Source organism: Atractosteus spatula, chromosome 6, assembly GCF_055471065.1.
Source record: "Atractosteus spatula isolate fAtrSpa1 chromosome 6, fAtrSpa1.hap1, whole genome shotgun sequence".
Lineage (NCBI taxonomy): Eukaryota > Metazoa > Chordata > Actinopteri > Semionotiformes > Lepisosteidae > Atractosteus > Atractosteus spatula.
In genome coordinates, this window is record NC_142711.1 from 20,357,773 (window position 1) to 20,375,508 (window position 17,736).

Consider the following 17,736-nt stretch of genomic DNA (forward strand, 5'->3'; position numbering starts at 1 on the left):
TAGGATCTTTTATATATAACCCAAAGTGTCGACAACCCCTGAACACTAAGGTTGGGAGAAAAAAAAAAAGAGATCAAAGGACTGACTCATGGTGGTTTTTCTGGAGGCTATGGCTTTGTTGTCAATTACAACTGCAAACTAGGAGCAGGGGCTCAGAGAAAGGTTTTCCCTTTTCATGAAAGACTACGTCGACCAGGTGCGTCTGGAGCTAAAACATTACAATTATTCAGGAGGATGTTGTGTGGTATTTCCTGAGGGAAGTCAGCCACGTTTCAAATAGACATCATTCAGCTCATCTTCTCTATGAAAATGTGTGAAGTGTTGTAACACATTCCTGGAAACAGCCCATATCATAGATGAAGGAGTTGATGAAAAGACAGAGTTCAAAAATGAGATGGGAAAAGACCAGATAATCAGTAACTATGGGGAAAAAAGAAATTTGGAGTGGAACCAAAGAGAAAGAAGCCTGTTATAAGGGAAACAAAATAACAGACTTGGTATTATCGGGTTTCTTTCATTCAGTTCTCTGCAGAGCAATGATTTTTTTCTAGGTCATGGTTCTAGTTAAATGCTTTTTTGTAGAAAAAAGCTTTCCCTCTGTAATTCATATCCAAATCAGAGTTGTTTTTCCCTGCACACACGTTTTTAAAAAAGAGCAAGGACTGCTCTTCACATTTAGATAGCCTTCTGTTTAAGATAATCAACATTTTAAGCAATACCAAATTAATTTTGAGATATTTTTTAATGAATCTGACGTCTTTAGATTGAAAGAAAGATCTCCATACTTTATGTTTACGTATATCCTGAACCGATCTGGAGACCTCTAGAAAGTTTGTAGAAATATCCTAATCCTTGGAACATATCTTTAAATGGATCTTTGAATGTTAATTTGGTTTCATGGTCAAATATTAGCTTTTCTGCTTTTGATTCATTGATTCCTAATTGAGCTTCATAGCTGCTATTGTCAGGGAATACCAGCTGGAGCAGGTAGGAACTTGGGCGTAGCAGTCTCCGGTAGCGTCTGGTCAGGAGGTTTAAAAGGTTCCGAATCAAAAACGAAAGGCAAAGTTGTGGTCGAGTACGGTTGCAAGGAATTAAAAGCCAGTAAGGACAGACGAGAGAAAAGCGAGTCTTCAGGAGAAGGAAGTTGTAGAGCAGCTCGGTAAGGAAACCTCAATAGTGAGCGAGGTTCAAGAGGAGAGTGAGGGTAGAGTGCCTGCGACGTTAATTGGTGCGTGGCCGTTTACAGTGAATAGTGCTCGTGAGAATGCGGGAGCGCTTGCGTGTTTGGGTGCGGTTCGTGACAGCTATGTGATATTTAAATTAATAAAGCCGGTGTCGTTGATTAAGTGTCTTCACTGACATTTGAGTGTAAAACCATTTCGTCAACAAATTCTGTATACTTTCTGTCCAGACCAAAACTTCAGACCACTAGGCAGCGGTAGATAAATAAACATTTATTTTTCAGATCACTCGTAAGTCGTTAAAGATATGAATCTTCTTGCAAAAACTTTCAGGGAATTCAGTATTCCACTGATCCTTTGCAATGATGTACAGATGGACTACCTAGCGCTTTGAGTTGAGTGTCCAGAAAAGTCCTATATAAATGGAAGAAATTATATTATTAGTGCTGTAGTATTCCTTCAGCTTTTAGAGAAAAAATAGAGGAAAAAAACATTGCAGTAGGTAAGGTTGAAAGCTATGAGGATTCGCCTTAGTGAATATCTAATGTTAGTGAATTTGTTTTGGGGTTGTGCTGTGTAGTTTGTTAAAGGCACCGAGCAATGGAGAAAGGTATGGACAGAGCTAGCACATCACTTTCCATAGTCCATCTGTACATCATCAGAAAGCTGCTTTGAACCCAGAAGCTTTGAGGACAGCAGGAGCAACAGTAATGCCAGCCATACCTGTATATAACTTAATAGTAAAACCCAGGTGACTTGACACCTCATCCAAATAATTAGTTACATCAAGTCACTAAGGCCAAATGTAGAATAGAATCAAATGGTCATCCCGCCTTCACAGACTGCAGGGGCTCAGTTCTGATCTCACAGTTTATATTCTGAGAGATTAATATACGTATAATCTTTTCTGGGGTTTTCCGGTCTCCCATTTTACGTAGTAAATTGTGGTCATTATCTTCTGATAGTTAAGGAATTTGTCCTTAAATATATTTCCCGCAAATATATTGTCCAGAGAACACAATCTAATATCATCATTTCAAGACTGGGATATGTCATTAACCAAGTGACAGAACACAGCTGGCCATATGTCATTATAAATGTGTGGACCTGAGCTGGCCAAGACATTCTCAGCTCTCCACACAGCAATGACAGCTGGGACTTACTGTGCACAGGTGAGCTTGCAGGGGCACCAGGGAGAGAACCATCTGACCCTGCGATTGGTGCTAATTATCCTGTAAAGCCGTGCAGAGCTCAGACTGCTTCATGGGTTTTTGATCTCTGAAACCAACCAAACCTCAACATTTCAGATGAAGAGATGCTAAAACTCTGGGAATGCTGCAGGATCCCACGGCTCCAGTGCTGGTTCGAAGCTGTAGTGCTGAGCCAAGCTGATTGAGTTAACGATTCCAAAAGATAATCCGGGTGTAAATTTAAAAAGAAAAACTGACATTACAGAGTTATCTACAGAGTGTGAAGTTTTTAAATGAGGTTCTGTTTGGCTTTATGAAAATAATGTATATTAAGTTATTTTTTTAAATAATTACACTATTTAGAAGAAGACTGTTTTTGCCATAATGACAGAAGGGAGCTACTGCATTAACATCATAAAACATTGTCTAAATTCCAATAATTACGTTTGCATTGTAGTGGAGGAGCAGGAAATCTAAGGTCTATGAATAAAATGATTGAAAACTGAGTTTCACTGAAACACCACTCTTACTCTTTCTGTGACCCTTATTCAGCAAGTTTTTATGTCTTCATTTCCTGTCTTGTTTGTGCTTTTCTTGTCTACAATACAGCGGTATGTTCTAGGAGTTTAGGACATGGGGTAAAAATAAACAACAGCACCAATTCATGGGCTACATGAGTATATCCAAGTGAACTGTGCACACAATTGAGTATTCACAATTTTAAAGACTGTTCATGCAAGGTGTAGAGACTGTCAGAATTAAGTAAGTTGTCAGATTCTATTATCCAAAACTTTAAGCATTATCTTTGATCAGTACAAGATCAGTACACTGCATTGCACCTGAAGAACACATACTGTATCTTTACATCCCCTATAGGACCTCCTAGTTAAAAGAGAAATGCATAATAGAAAACACACTGTAAATATAGCAGGATGCAGATACAGACTCCTGCTGTTCTACACACAAAACTATGTACTAATTTTGCCAAAGTGGAATGCTGCATCAAATGGTGAAGAAAACTATGAGCAAATACCCTGAAGGTTTCTTTGTGGGAAACAGTTTTCTTGGTGGTATTTTGGGGAAATAGTAGCCTGCATTTAACTGGTTGGTTGGATTTCTGTGTCCGTATTATCTTTTCATCTGTGAATTTCATTTGTGGTTTGAGCTGTGGGCCCGGATTCCCCAAAAAAATAATGGAAAAGACAAAATGACCAAATCAATGTAATGTGCAAGGCTGAAATAACATTCCAGTAGTCAAAATTACACCCCGGAGTTGTCTCAAACATCACCTACATTTAATGTAAGATTTGAGCTAACCAAGTCTTTAATTACAGGCTCAATTTCAAATGTCATTTTTTTTTAATTTGCTTTCAGCACTTAAAAAGTTAAGAACTTCCAACATTCAACTTATTTTGAGAGTTTGTTTTAAATACTTTTAAGATATACTTTAAATACTAATAAGATGGATGAAATTCAGTTGAGTTTTGATAAGGAGGAAATTTCCTGAAATACTTTTGGCCCTGAGAGGAAAGAAGAAACTATTACTTATGTTGCAACAGCAGTGATCATCCATTTTCAATTTCAGTACTGCTCTTCAAAACATTATGAATTACTGAGACCGTGACCCTCCAGGACCAGGAGTGAACACCACTGGCTAGTGATGTTTAGATTTGGATTCTGTAGAAAATGGTCATTGTCATTTTACCTTCATCAAAAACATGTATTTATTTATTTTTTTAATCTATGTCTATTTAATTGATATCTTACTCAATGAAACTTTTATATGAAATATATCCATTTCCATTTTCTGTTGTTGAATGAAAAGTTTTTATATCTCCTTCTCTAGTGGATTCAAGTTTTAATTGTATTTTCACACAACAGGGATGGTTAGCGGGGGGGTTCTCAAGTTTGCATGACCCAAATACAGGGGGTCTGTAATCCTGGCACTGATGAGTCACTGTGCTGTAGGTTTTATAGGCTTCCTTAAATGGTCAATGAACAGAAAGCTGGAAAAATACTGGTCTTAATTAAGAAAGATAATGATCTAATTAAGTCAAGCTCAGCTGGAGGGAAAAGAACACAGGACCAAAAATGTAATCTACATGTATCTCATGTTTATACTGAGCTTGCACAATTATTCTTTCATGGTAACAAAAACCACTAATTGAACAAACAGGTTTAATGTGTTAGTATTGATCACTGTACAGTACATCTGTACAGTCATAAACAGTGTAGACGACCTTTGTAGACATATCTTTGAATATTCTTCTCCTGCCAAATAATGCCATGCTTTCAAAAATAATGGGCTTAAAAGGTTCGACTTAAGAACTCATGTAACCTTTATATAAGTGTGGCTTTGTCATCTGCTTTGTACAGAATAGGCCTTCATTTGATCTACAACATAAAACAGCTGGAGTATTGCTTTTGGCACACTTGCTATTAATTTGCTCTACAGATCTTAGAATACTTTAATTTACTTGTAAATAATTAATACCTTAAAATGCCAATGCAAATACTCACATTATACCCAAGTTTAATACTGTATCTTACATACATGTACTGTATAAATGACTTGAAAAAAAGGATTAAAACATGTTTTTATAAAAATAAAATGTTAAAATATTCTGAGAACCAATTAGAGTATATCTGTACAAAGGTATGTAGAAGTGAAATCAGTTTAGAAATACAGTGAATCTTACTTAGTAATTTGAATAAAGGGCCCAACATAGAAATAAACACATTTCTGCTCAAAGATGTGCATGCTGTGCTTGGCTTATTCTCATTCATCTACATCTGATGTATTTCACTCTGCTGCAAAGGTTCAGCCAAGACACTTAAGACATGAGAGGATGTGATACATACTGTATGATACATAACATTGGGATACTGGGTAATTAGGTTTGGGATCTGTTTATTCCTAATGATGTCTCATTTGGGTGAATTAGAAACAATGTATACACATTTTTGAAAGTGTATATTTGTAATCAACATGTGATTGCTCTAACCAAATGATTCGGTGGGTGACAGAAGTTGCTTTTTGCATACCTAAATTAGTTCAGGTGCACAAAATCACTTTGAATAAGTCACATAATTAGATGAATGGTCTCTTTCGGTGTGTGTTAATCGTGGTTCACCTGATTTTAGATTAAATACTCCTGTTAGGGCGGTCCCTCAGTTAGGTAGTGAATTTCAAGTACTGGATTTTATTATGAAGACCAAGGAGCTTACAAAATAACTGAAGAACAAAGATGTGCACAAACACATAGATTAGAAGGACATAAAACATGACTTTGAATGTTTCTTTGAGTATAGTTAAATTGATCATTGATCACTGTGTATCATCTAGACACTCCCCAGATCAGGCTGTCTCTCCAAACTGGGCAGTCTGGTAAGGAGGAAAATGCAAGCAATCTACAGTATGGCAACCAAGGATTGAAGAAGCACAACAACCCCCCACTGACTAAGACACAGAGAAAGGAATGCCAGCTTTAAAACCTAACAGGGATTGTTCTTTCTTCCAAGCCTGCATGAAAATGTTAACTCGCAATAAGCACAGTGAAATTCTAGAACTGTTTTGAGGAAATAAGATAATGATTATTTCTAGTTCAGGTGGGTAGCTGCGTCTGCATGCGTAGGCTGTAAAGGAACAAGTAAAGGTTTATTCCATGCTGCAAAGAGAAGAAAGAAAACACAACGTTTCGGCTGTGGAGCCTTCTTCAGGTGTGAGCGTTGATTATTTCTGATGCTGTTTTTTTTTTGTAATGGTAGAATAATCACATTATGCATAAAATTGGGCAATCTTAATTACATACCATTACCCTAATAAACTATTGTGTAAATGGCAAAATACACAAGATTCTATTCACATTAGATGGAACCATCCTTATTAGTGCTCCATTCTTTCCACACTGAAAATACAGGTTATTGAAGCACAAGCCATTTAATGAGCACAAAGTTGTGCTGGGTTTTAACAGAAAAACACCTCATCCTTCTTAAAGTGTTTGAAACAGTTACATGTTTTATCATTTTTGTTCTTTTACTCCATGTACCCAAAAATCAATTGTATAAATGTTTCAGCACGATATGAACCTTCATCAGGATATTAAATATAAAGATTTATATAGTATTATGATATGGTAGGGTGAGACTAATTTAGGGTGAGACTAATTTGTGGAAAAGATTATTAAAAACAGAAATGTTTTAAAGCAACTATTTATTTTTTTAACTTTAGATTGTTGTGAGTTGTTAATTCTATTATATCATTGTGTATTATCATGACTTTATTATCATGTATTATTATGTATTATCATGTCTATGACTTTCACAGACCTGTAATTTAATTTGGATGTTGTTACATGTTTAAAGTACACGATTAAATAGATTATCTTCTCTTGGACTAAAATAAAAATCAATCAATACCATTAAATATCTTTAACAACTACTGTACAGGTTCATCAAAATTCATTCTGTCATGGTTTAACTACATTCTGCTTCAAACAAGTGACTGGACTTTCTTCATGCCCAGACATTTAAAAATAATTATCTAACAATTATAGAATTGGAATGTATATTCTCAAATAATCTGGTTGGGAGGGGTCCCCAATTTCAAGACATTATTCTCAATAAGGACCCCAATATATACAAAACATGTTGTACATTTTTATGAATAATGATACCATTTGTAACTAAAAAATCAAAGTGAAGTTGCACATCCCGTGTACATCCTGTCAAAGAAGAGCTTCTTTATGAGATGATGTTGGTTTTCCACACTTTTAAAAACTGGGAGTGATAGTCCCTGAGGATCCCCAGGAATTCCTGGATCCCTGGTTGGAAAAACGTTGTAATATTACTGGACATTTCTGGATTACTTTACTTATTGATCAAAAAGTTTTCATTTTTTCTGTTGTGCTAATCTTCTGCTCAGTGTACATACAACAAGCTCTCTCTTCAGTGGCTGTGAACTCATCTGTCATCCCAGGGAAGAGACAAGTCATTCCATTTATTGGTGTAAGTGACTGTACAATATACAGCACATTGTAAATGTGATATCAACACACAGTAAATACACAAAAGCACAACTGAAATTATGTCATTATAAGCTGATGTTTTTTTTTCTTCTGAGTACATTACAATGCCTACAGTACATACAGTAAATGTGCATTTTGCCTTATAAACCTATTGCCAATAGAGCAGCAGCAAAACAAATGTCATAATAAGCCCTGCAATGTGGAAGATAAAAATCAGCATTTAACTTCACTTTCCCTTAGGGAGAATTGGTCATTTTCCAACCAGCTCAAGTACTTGAAAGAATCAGTACTTCAGTAAAATCTTCAGCTTAAAGGTAGCAAATGTTGTTTTTGTTGCAATACTGTACATTCCTCTAGAGCAGTGGTGCCCAATCCTGGCCCTGGTGACCCACACACCTGCTGCTTTTCATTCCCTCCCACCGTCTTAAGATCATTGAAGCCTTACTTGATCTACTGTAGGAAGCGGCTAAAAATGAATATTTGCATTTTGTTTCAAGTCACAAGTTTGGGATTTTATTTCACTTGCAAATTTCAACTTCAAATTCCCACCTGTCCAAGAGCTGGGAACAAGCAGTTCAAATGAACCATTTATATTAAGGATATGATTGTGTCGCTGAGGGCTCGGCTGGAACAGAAACCTGACAGCTGTGTTGGTCACCAGGACCAGGAGTGGGAACCACAGCCCAAGAGGAACATTTCACCCGTAGAAATAAGGCACAAAAATGGAAATGCAAAATACAGACAACACCTCAGTCCATAAAATATGCAAGCATATATTTTTCAGCACCATATGTTGTGTAATTACAGTTTTTGTTACCTGTAGAAGACCCAAGCCTCAGGCTTTTCCTTTAATGGTTACGGTGGAAACATGTCTAAGGAACGAGTGCCTCATCCACTTGCGTTTGAAGAAGCCATTTAATTTCAAGGCAAAACTTTGTTTTGTCGAGGGAGTGTGCAAGAGCTTCCCCGACTTCATGACGACACCCACAGAAGAGACAGATCGGTGCCCCGTTCATGAGTTATCTGGTTGATCCTGCCCCGGGTGCAGTCCAGGGTGATGTAAATCATCGTGCCATTACGAACACCGAAGGACGCGCGGAGACTGACGCTCGACCACTCGCTCCCCTCGGGCATCTGCCCCCCGATCTGCTGCGCGAGAGGCCGGGGCTGCACCTGGTCGCTCAGCTGGCGATGGAGCGTGAGTTTGACGACATTGCAGGAGTGGATCATCTTTAAGTGGAAGGTCAAGCTGGCCACCCCACTCGCCCCAAAAATGAAATATTTCCGGGCGAACTGCCCAGAAGTGATGAGCTGAACCTGTTCCTCGTTGGGCGAGACCTGCTGGAAGCACAGCACTTTGTTCCTAACCGCACCTGTCGGCAATCCAGCTCTGCAGACAGTTGCGGAAAGGGCCGTGGAGACTGCAGATGGAATCCATATGAGGCTCAACATGCTGATGCCGGAGTTGTCGCCAAAGTATCTGATATTACAATGCGCGGGGGAAAGGATTTCAAAGCTGAGCATGTCCCCGCCGCTGACCTTCGCTGCTCCCGACAAGGAGATCGACGTGTCTCTGTAGTTCACTCCAGGTTTGAACACGTGCATTAGCTCTGTGTTGGTCCCGTTCCTGTTCAGATAAGAAACCAAGGAGAAACCTTCCCGGACACAGCTGTGACCCATGGAGTACAGCGCCTGTTGGAAAACGAACTTCACCACCCCGCTCTCGGTGAACCGCACCGCCCTGCTGTCGTGCGACAGGCTGATCATGTAGGTGTCCGAAACTGAAATCACTCTGAAGGCGGGCCGGTAGTTGGTCTGATACTGCACTGACATCGCCATCTGTGCTATCATTGCAACCGCACCTGTGTCATGAGACAGCCAAAGCATACTGAAGGGTGTGTTGAGATCGTACACATGCAGGTCCTTGCTCTGATTGCAGTACTGGTTGGGGCTTTTCAGAAACAGTGACAGCGTGTAGTTGGGCTCCACTTCAGCTGTGCTGCTGACGCTGACGCTCTGAAAGGGCTTGCCGTCGGGTTGCTCAATCCGGATGCCACTGAGGTCGAACCCTTCCTCGCTGTTATTCAGCCTCATGGAGAGCTGGAGGAAGTTCCTGCAGCTGTGCTTGAGTGCGAAGTTGTGATCCGCCCATATGAGCCCGTGCTGTTGAAATATCAGTCTGCCGTCTTCACTGGAAACGAAGTCTGTCTGCTCTTTGCCCTCAATGTCCAGGTACAGGCCTGGGAAGATGCGGCTGGGTGTGGACTGGGCCGAAGGCACGGCGACCAGTGCGGACCAGGAGTCGGAAAGCTTGTTCTCGGACAGCGTAGTGCACACCGTGTCACTCACCGTGGAACAGGGAAAGGCCACTGCTTGTCCTTCACAGTCTGCACATGCCTGACATTCCTGAAGGTCCCTGTTGAAGAAGTGGGCATGTCCGCACACTCCAGCGACAGCTTCTCTGTCAGAGGTGCCGAGGCACCTGAATCCACCTGGGTAATGAATGTAGGGTTCAGTAAGACTGAAAAGACAGCATTGGTTCAGTCTTTTCAAATTTTTCTTTTCCCAACAAACTAATTAATACAGTCCTAGAATTCTGTTTTTTTTAAATAATATGTACTACTAGATATATAGAAATATGTACATAACCCCAGCTGTAAGGTTCCTCCAAATAAATGTGTCATAATGGTTAAAAAAAATAAATAAAAGTGAAGTATAAATATACATTTAAAGGACTGAAAAGTACAATTAATTAATGTGGTGATAAATGATTTTTCACATACAGTACACTTACCAGGAGTGTTAAGACATTTGACTCGCTCTCCACACAAGTTTGGCAATTCAAGGCATTCATCTCTGTCCTAAACAAAATTAGAAATATACTTTCATCAAACTAGGAATTAAGTTGATTTTTTCCCTAAAAACTTATCCAGTGTTGCTTTTCTATTTTATTCAGCTTAACAATTAAAGGATTTTCTCTAAAAAGGTTTTCAAGTAATTTTCACTTCCTTATTACAAACCCTTTGAAAACATCCTTCATAAAGCTGCTGGTTTTGCTGTTTTGCCTGTCTCTTCTTTATCTCGGACAGATAAATAGTAACCTCTATGTTAGAGAATCTTGATGCAGTTTGTGAACATCGTTTAATTCTAAGAACCGTTAAGCAATTTGTAAACACAAAAACGATGTGCTCATTCAGCAGTCCTGTGCAGAAATAACCTAAATAGTAAAAAGCAAGTGAATGTTTTTTTTGACCAGCACAATATACAGTATAAAAAACCCAGAGTCTGTGAATATCTGCTTAGCATTCTAGAAGAATATGTTCAAAAGATCATTGTGTAAAAATAATTTGTAAACAGTAAATAAGTCATCTCTTCTTTTGAAGTAGTTATTGTACAGAACGTCAGAGCTGATAAAACGGATTACCTGGCAAACCCGGTCAGCATTCAAGGAGCAGTCAGACACTAAGAAGAAGCCAGGTGGGCACATGGTGCATTTCTCACACTGGGGGGGGTTGCTCTGAAAGTTGCAGTACTCTTCTGCTCCGCAAGCACCACACTCTAGCACAGATGTTCCCACATCGATGACTTTGGCGTCAACTTCGACCTTGTGCACAGCGTAGGACTTCTGGAGGTGGTTCCTGACCTGGTTTTGAAGTCCCTGGAGATGGCTTTCAAAATAGCTCTGGATGTCTTCCTGCAGGCTCTGGAAAGACATCTGCTTGACCGCCTCGAAGAGCATGCTGTACTGCACCTTCACGAGATCCATTTGCTCGTACATTTTCCTCTGCTGCTCCAGGATCTCCCTTTGCTGGCTGAGAAGTGCGCTCTGCTGATGAGTAAGTCGCTGCTGCAAGTCTGCGAGCACCTTTTGCTGGCTTTTTAAGGCTTCTACAAACTTCTCCTGCCCTTTGGCCAGTTGCAGCTGGAGAATGAGAGCATCTTCTGAGGGAACCTCATTCTCTCCTGCAACATTGCAAAAAAGGATAAAGTGATCATCGCTCAATGCATCAACCGGTAATACATTCGAACTCAGGCTACAGCTAGTAAGTCTGAAACACGAGGAGAGTACATTTTCACATCTGAGATTTATCTTCTCTGTTTTTTCCTGGGGTAGATTCATCCAGTGCCACAGTCTATAATGAAATGTCACGGGTCAGTGAACAGGAATAAAGGTAATAGTTTCCAAGGACATTAATCTTTACATTTTTACTGGATCAAACTAGCATGAAACTGACGTGATTTATAATAGAATTGCTTGGCCAAGAAACATACTGTTGTCTGTGTCTGTAGGATCATTAAATCCATGTATTATTTTTTTTAAAAAATGACCAATGCACTTGCACTTGTTTAGATCTTTGGCCCATTTTTGTTGATTTTAGCACATAAGTTAAAACATACAGTATGTTGGTAATAACTGAAAACAAATTAAAACTGTTTAACAGATCTTTCTTACATAATGAGGGAGAAAATGTATTATCCATTTGCACTTGTGATCTTGACAAGCAGGAAACCAATGAATGATATTGTTTTATGTTTTTCTTTTAAAATCCAGTAATTAAGCAGACTTCAAAACACAAATACCCCAGATGCCTTTTCTTTCAAGAATTGTCATTAAATGAAACTGTTTGTGGTGTGCATGTTCTTCATGCATCATGACTGCTAGGCTCCAGGCATGTGTTACCTGTTATTTTTGTCCAGTTCAGCTGCAGTACATATTGAACGCCGAATATCCTAGCAGAAAAATGATGACGTCCCTGCTCGCAGAAGTTGTTTCATGTATAGTTCAAAGATGCTGTTTTTGGGCATGTAATCAAAGAAAATGCTGTCATGTGCATATGTTAGCAATCTATTTTTTGGACTAGGATAGTACTTGAGAAATATTCTTTTATTATTTCATAGCAAGACGTATATAGTCCAGATGAAAAGATTGCCATGTGTTTCAATTCAAAATACTAACACGACCAAAATATGAATTGCATTATATTTAATTAGTGTTTATTTACCATAAGCAGAGATGCCTTTTTTGCTCTTTAAGGGCATACAAACTTAGCCTGGCACTCCTTAACAATGAATTCACGCAAGATATTTAAATAATAACACACGTTTCACGAAAATGTTTCCACTAAAAAAATATACTTTACCAATTCTTTTCCAAGCACTTCAAACCGTGCTACCCAGTTTTTATTATTGTAACATTTAGGTAAGGTAACTTACTGTACTTTAAATTTCTAAGTTTGTGAAAACATCTCCTTCTTACTCCTTTCACGTTTCTCATAACACAGCAGTAAAGAATTAACGTTTATTGAAGAAATACATTAAAAACTAAACGGATTTGCAAGTACAAATATCGTTCTCATTTTAATGGAGATATTCTACATCTCCCCTGCATTTCTCTGCACTAGAGAAGATCAGTCATTAATCTAAACCGTCATATTTACACAGTGGTTCAGGTGGGTAGCTGCGTCAGCATGCTTAGGCTGCAAAGCAACCTAACAAGTAATAGTTTATCCCATGATGAAAAGAGAAGAAAGAAAACAACGTTTCGGCTGTGGAGCCTTCTTCCACAGCCGAAACGTTGTGTTTTCTTTCTTCTCATTTCAGCATGGGATAAACCTATTACTTGTTCCTTATGTATACATAGTGTGGCTATATCTCCGTGAACTGAAATCCAAATTGAAAAGCGAATCTAATTAACCTGGTTTAATATCGCACGTGAGCTGAACCCCCAGAGGAGCGCCTCCAAATTCCGACGGAGGATATCCGAAGTCTGTGAACTCCCCGAGAAACTGGGCAGCCCTGTCCGGGATGTGCACCGGAGTGGGCTGGCCGTGGGCATCACCGGGACAACTTTCGCCCACGCACGGGTGCGCTTTAGTAGGTCTGGGCTTCAGCCGCATCCTCACGGGTAGTTTACATTCAATCCCCTTGCACTCCCGGGTGTCGTTGCTGGCTGGCCAAGCCGGGGAGACGCAGTCCGTGCCCCTGCATCCTGAGCTGCCGTCCGCGGCGCCGCTCCTCGTCTTCTCGCTGCCTCCACGTGGCGAGTGGGGAATGGTGTTGGGATCCGCAGTCGTCCTTGACGGGAAGACTGAATGGGCGCCGTGCAGGGCTGGGACGGGCTGCGCCGACCTGCCGTGCGTTGCCGATCCGTACGGCCGAGAAGGTCTTGACAATCGCCCCGAGCAGTGAGTCCCGGAACAGGGTCTGGCGTTCTCAGTCTCCGCGCCGTAACAGTGAGCCCCCCTGCATATCTCGGCGACATTTTCCACATTCCCAGGTAGTAATACTGTGCACAGCATAAGAAAAAGAGGGGCTTTGGAAATAGTCATATTCTGTTTCCTTTTTTATGTTCTGAAAAGTAATGCGACAGAAGAGTTAAACATCCCCTTAAAAGTAATATAACAAGTACGATAATCATTCACTATTTCTATGTCCATTAAAACAATCCTATTACAATATCAATTTTGTTTTTAAAGTTAAGCTTGAAAGAACGCCTAATATTATGAAATCCATATGAAATATGAAAATCTAGTTTGAAATCCATAAAGTAAACCTTTATCAGACACAGACCATGAATATTTTTCCCTACACTTAATAGTTTTGTAGAACAAGTACCGATACCAACACTAGTAAATTATATTAAAGTATACATTAGTCAAATACTTTAAAAATGTACGGAATACACCACCGCTTCAATTTCATCTGAGAAACTACAGTACCAGACTACCCTGTCTTTCAATACCTGCTTCATATTATACAACATTGCGTTACAGTCATACCCAATTCCAAGCATCTTGATTCCAGTTCTGATCCACATTCCGTATCTATGAATGATCTTAGGACAAGGGGGGAATGGTGTGATATTTAAAGAGAGTAAAGGAAAATTACCTGGAATTCCTTAATTGCTGCCCTGCCTGTGGTCGGCAAATATTTACAAAATTAGACGACTGGGTTACTTTTCCCCAGTTACCGTTTCTGACCTCCACGGAAGAGATTTGAAGAGCTCCACAGTATGTGGAATTCCTTAGACTTAATTAGCATCAGGTTTCCCCCTGCCTCTTATTAACTCTTTGCTGGCTACTGCTACTCCTTATAGTCGCTTCAGAGTTGTGTACTTAAAAGAAATTGGTCTGTTACGAATGCATTATCATCTTGTTGTCACCGGTTTCCTTCTTAATCAAATATTTTTTTTAAAAGAAAGAAGTTTTATTATAAGTGTTCTTAAATGAAGACATAAATAGTTCTATTATAGCTCCTACTCCCAGTAGATGAGAGATGAATTCACACAAATTTATCACAGACGTTTTGTTTACAATAGATCTAAATGAATTAATATCTCATCTACTGGGAGTATAGGTAGCCACAGCTTAAATAATTAGATGTTGGGCTATAGTAGTTTCTGAACAGGAAAGTAAATTTAAACTACAAATTTCATTCAGCTTTATTGTGTGGACAAGAAAAATAGATGCATTTGTCAAAGCCTGGTAAGTGATTTCATGAGGACAGAATTATGTTGCAAAACCGAATTGCAAAACTCAAACATAAACTCCTACTACTAATGTGGACATGTTTGGTGAAAACTGGAGCAAAGAGAAATAATCAGAGTTTACAATGTATTTGTGTTTTCAGAACTAATTTGTTGGATGGTTTTGAAAATATCAACAGATTAAAGCAAAACCAAAAATCTGTTTCCTTTCCTGCACTGCTGAATTGATTGGATTCTTTACATCAGCTGACAGCTAGGCTACAGAAGTCATTGTTAAGAACAGTGAGACTGTTGATACAGCTGCTGCCTTTGTAGCTGTGCCTGACAACCAGGCCATAGTAATGTATGTCTTTCTTACTGCAAACTTAGGGAATCGTAAAGCATCTTTGAGAGCTTCAAAAATAAAATGACACATTGCAGATGTCCTGATATCTGCGTTCTGTAAGGAAAGTGAATATATGTTGTTGGTTTTTTTTCGTCTGAACAACAAAAACACAATGACAATTTGGACACACAGAAAAGTAAAATTCAAAACCTTGGTGGTGTTTGAGCAGAATTCTCACTTCAGCTTTCCAAGACACTGGACAGTTCTACTAAAAACATGCTTGAAGGTTACTTGCACTTAGTCTAAAACAAATGAACAGCTAGAATCTATTAAGGCAATAATAATATTATTTTTATTGAAATCTTAACATTTCTCCTAACACACTCTCTTTCTTCATCTCCAGTCTGGTACTAAAAATACGATAAGTCCAGATCAGTCTTTAATTCAAGTATCAGCATAGCTGTAACATGAATTGAAGTCTAAATTTAACAGAAATCCAAACCCTAACTTTAGCTCCCCTTCACACCTACTGCACCAAAAATACTATTAAGTTTTAACAAGTTAGTTAAATCTGAAATAACTTTTAAACAGCGATTGTTTTATATTTAGGTGGATTTGGAGATATGTGTTTGGGATTGTATGTTACATTTTCTGCATTGAGTTTAATAATAATTAATAATATTTGCTTACACTTATATAGTGATTTTCTGGAAACTCTGGAGGCTCCAGCTCCTACATGACCCTGCATTGGAATAAACATTTAGAAGATGAATGAATAGATGTTACATTTTAGTGGCATTTGGAATATCTCACAGGCCACTTTTTCTGATATTTGTGATTAGTACTAAAAGCAGTGTTAAATGAGGTGCAGATTGAGGAATAAGGTTTAGAAATAGAAATGTCTGAGATTCAGGCTTGAAGGCTTTGAATGAGATGGATGCTAACTTGTTCCTGAAGCCAACACTGACTTAGAAGGAATTCTTAATGTATTAAGAATACATTCACTGAGTGTCTGAACAGACTGATCTTTTAGATGCAGCTGTAACGTTATTAAACATACTGTAGCTGTTCAAAATAAGCAGAAATATATCAGACTTTAGTGGCATTGAGCCTGAGCTGATGCTATGAGAGTGGGGTCTAGTCCTGATACTAAACAGTGTCTCAGTTAAATCAGTTCTAATTTTGTTTAAAGGGGCATTGACCCATTAGAATATTCTAGCTACTGTATAGGCCATTTATAATTGGTAAACTCAGACAAACTGTTTGCAAAGATTCTTTTAAGAAGAAGAGTTCTGAAGCGCTTAAGTGAGATTTACAAGACTTAATTAGCATTATGTTTCCCCTGGTGTATTTATTTCTGAATAAATATTTATTCCAGAACCTCTGTTAGGTTCGTAGGTCGGGCAGTGAATTTCAATCAAAGACTCAACCTTGAAGATTAAGGAGCTTTCAAAGTCAGGGATAAAGTCACATAAAAGCATAAATTCGGAGCAGGATACAAAAGATACTGAAGTCTTTGAATAGCCCTGTGACACACAGTTTACATGCATGTCACCACAGAGGCACTGCCTAGATCAGTCTGTCCCTCCGAACTGAACAGCCAGGCCAAGCGGAAGCTGGTGAGTGATGCCACTGTGAGGTCAACACCTTTGAAAGAGCCCCAAAGAGCGGAGGAAATGTGCATCAATAAACAAATGTCAAGAGCAGTTTGAAAACCAGCCTGTATTTTGGCAAGGAGGGAGTTATTACTACAAATAAGCCATCCGTAAGCTCAGATGGAGATGGAGTGTGAAACAAAGCAGCTGAGTGATCCTGCTAAAATGAGGTAAAAGGTGCTGGGGTCAGATGACACCAAATTGGAACATTTGGGTCTGCAAGGCAAGGCAACAGCACATCTCCCAGTCAACACCATCAAGCATAGTGGTGGCAGCGTTGTAGTGTGTGGATACGTTTCAGCAGGGACTGGGAAGTCTGGCAGGATTGAAGGAAACAGGGATGGAGCAGCGTACTGGCAAGAACTCGAAGAAAACCTGTTTCAATCCGCCAAAGACTTCAAACCGAGGTGAAACTTTACCTTTGAACAGGACAATCTATAGCACAAGGCCGAAGCTACACTGGAGTGGCTTCAGAATGAGAAAGTGAATGTCCTTGAGGGCTCCGAACAAAGTTGTTCCCATTGAGAATCTGTGGAAAGACTTGAAAACTGCTGTCCGTAAACAACATACAAGCCATCCGAGAGAACAAATCCGTAAAGAAGATTTGGCAAAAACCAGCCGGTGTGCAAAGCAGGTAGATACTCAAAAAAAACTTGCATCTGCAATTGCTACCAAAACGGAACATTTGGCACAAACCCAGTCAACACCATCCCCAGTGTCAAGATGGTGGTGGCATTATGTTGTAGTTCCTTTTCTCTTCAGTGAGGACTGAGAACAGGATGGAGTCAAATACTGGCAAATCTTAGAGGAAAACCTGTTTCAGACCTAAAACTGGAACAAAAACTCACCTTTCAGCTGGATGATGATTC

The 17,736-nt window shown here is 39.2% G+C and overlaps 1 protein-coding gene across 1 annotated transcript; it reads right to left on the reverse strand.

Moving 5' to 3' along the window:
- Positions 1-8,373: 8,373 nt before the first annotated feature.
- nell3 (NELL (neural EGFL like) family member 3) lies at positions 8,374-13,739 on the reverse strand. The gene is made up of 4 exons (XM_088919332.1): positions 13,097-13,739; positions 10,826-11,364; positions 10,196-10,262; positions 8,374-9,893 (listed from the first exon to the last, which is right to left on the reverse strand). Exons 1-4 carry the CDS (start codon positions 13,728-13,730, stop codon positions 8,374-8,376), a joined length of 2,760 nt encoding a protein of 919 aa, XP_088775458.1. The 5' UTR covers positions 13,731-13,739.
- Between the last annotated feature and the right edge of the window lie 3,997 nt (positions 13,740-17,736).

What these genes read in the sequence shown, in the direction of transcription:
- nell3 (XM_088919332.1), bottom strand. Translation starts at nt 13,730, where the DNA reads ATGACTATTTCCAAAGCCCCTCTTTTTCTTATGCTGTGCACAGTATTA. An exon ending in ATGCTGACCGGGTTTGCCAG is followed by an intron (nt 10,263 to 10,825) that starts GTAATCCGTTTT and finishes AATTTTGTTTAG; the next exon opens with GACAGAGATGAATGCCTTGA. An exon ending in CAAATGTCTTAACACTCCTG is followed by an intron (nt 9,894 to 10,195) that starts GTAAGTGTACTG and finishes TTCATTACCCAG; the next exon opens with GTGGATTCAGGTGCCTCGGC.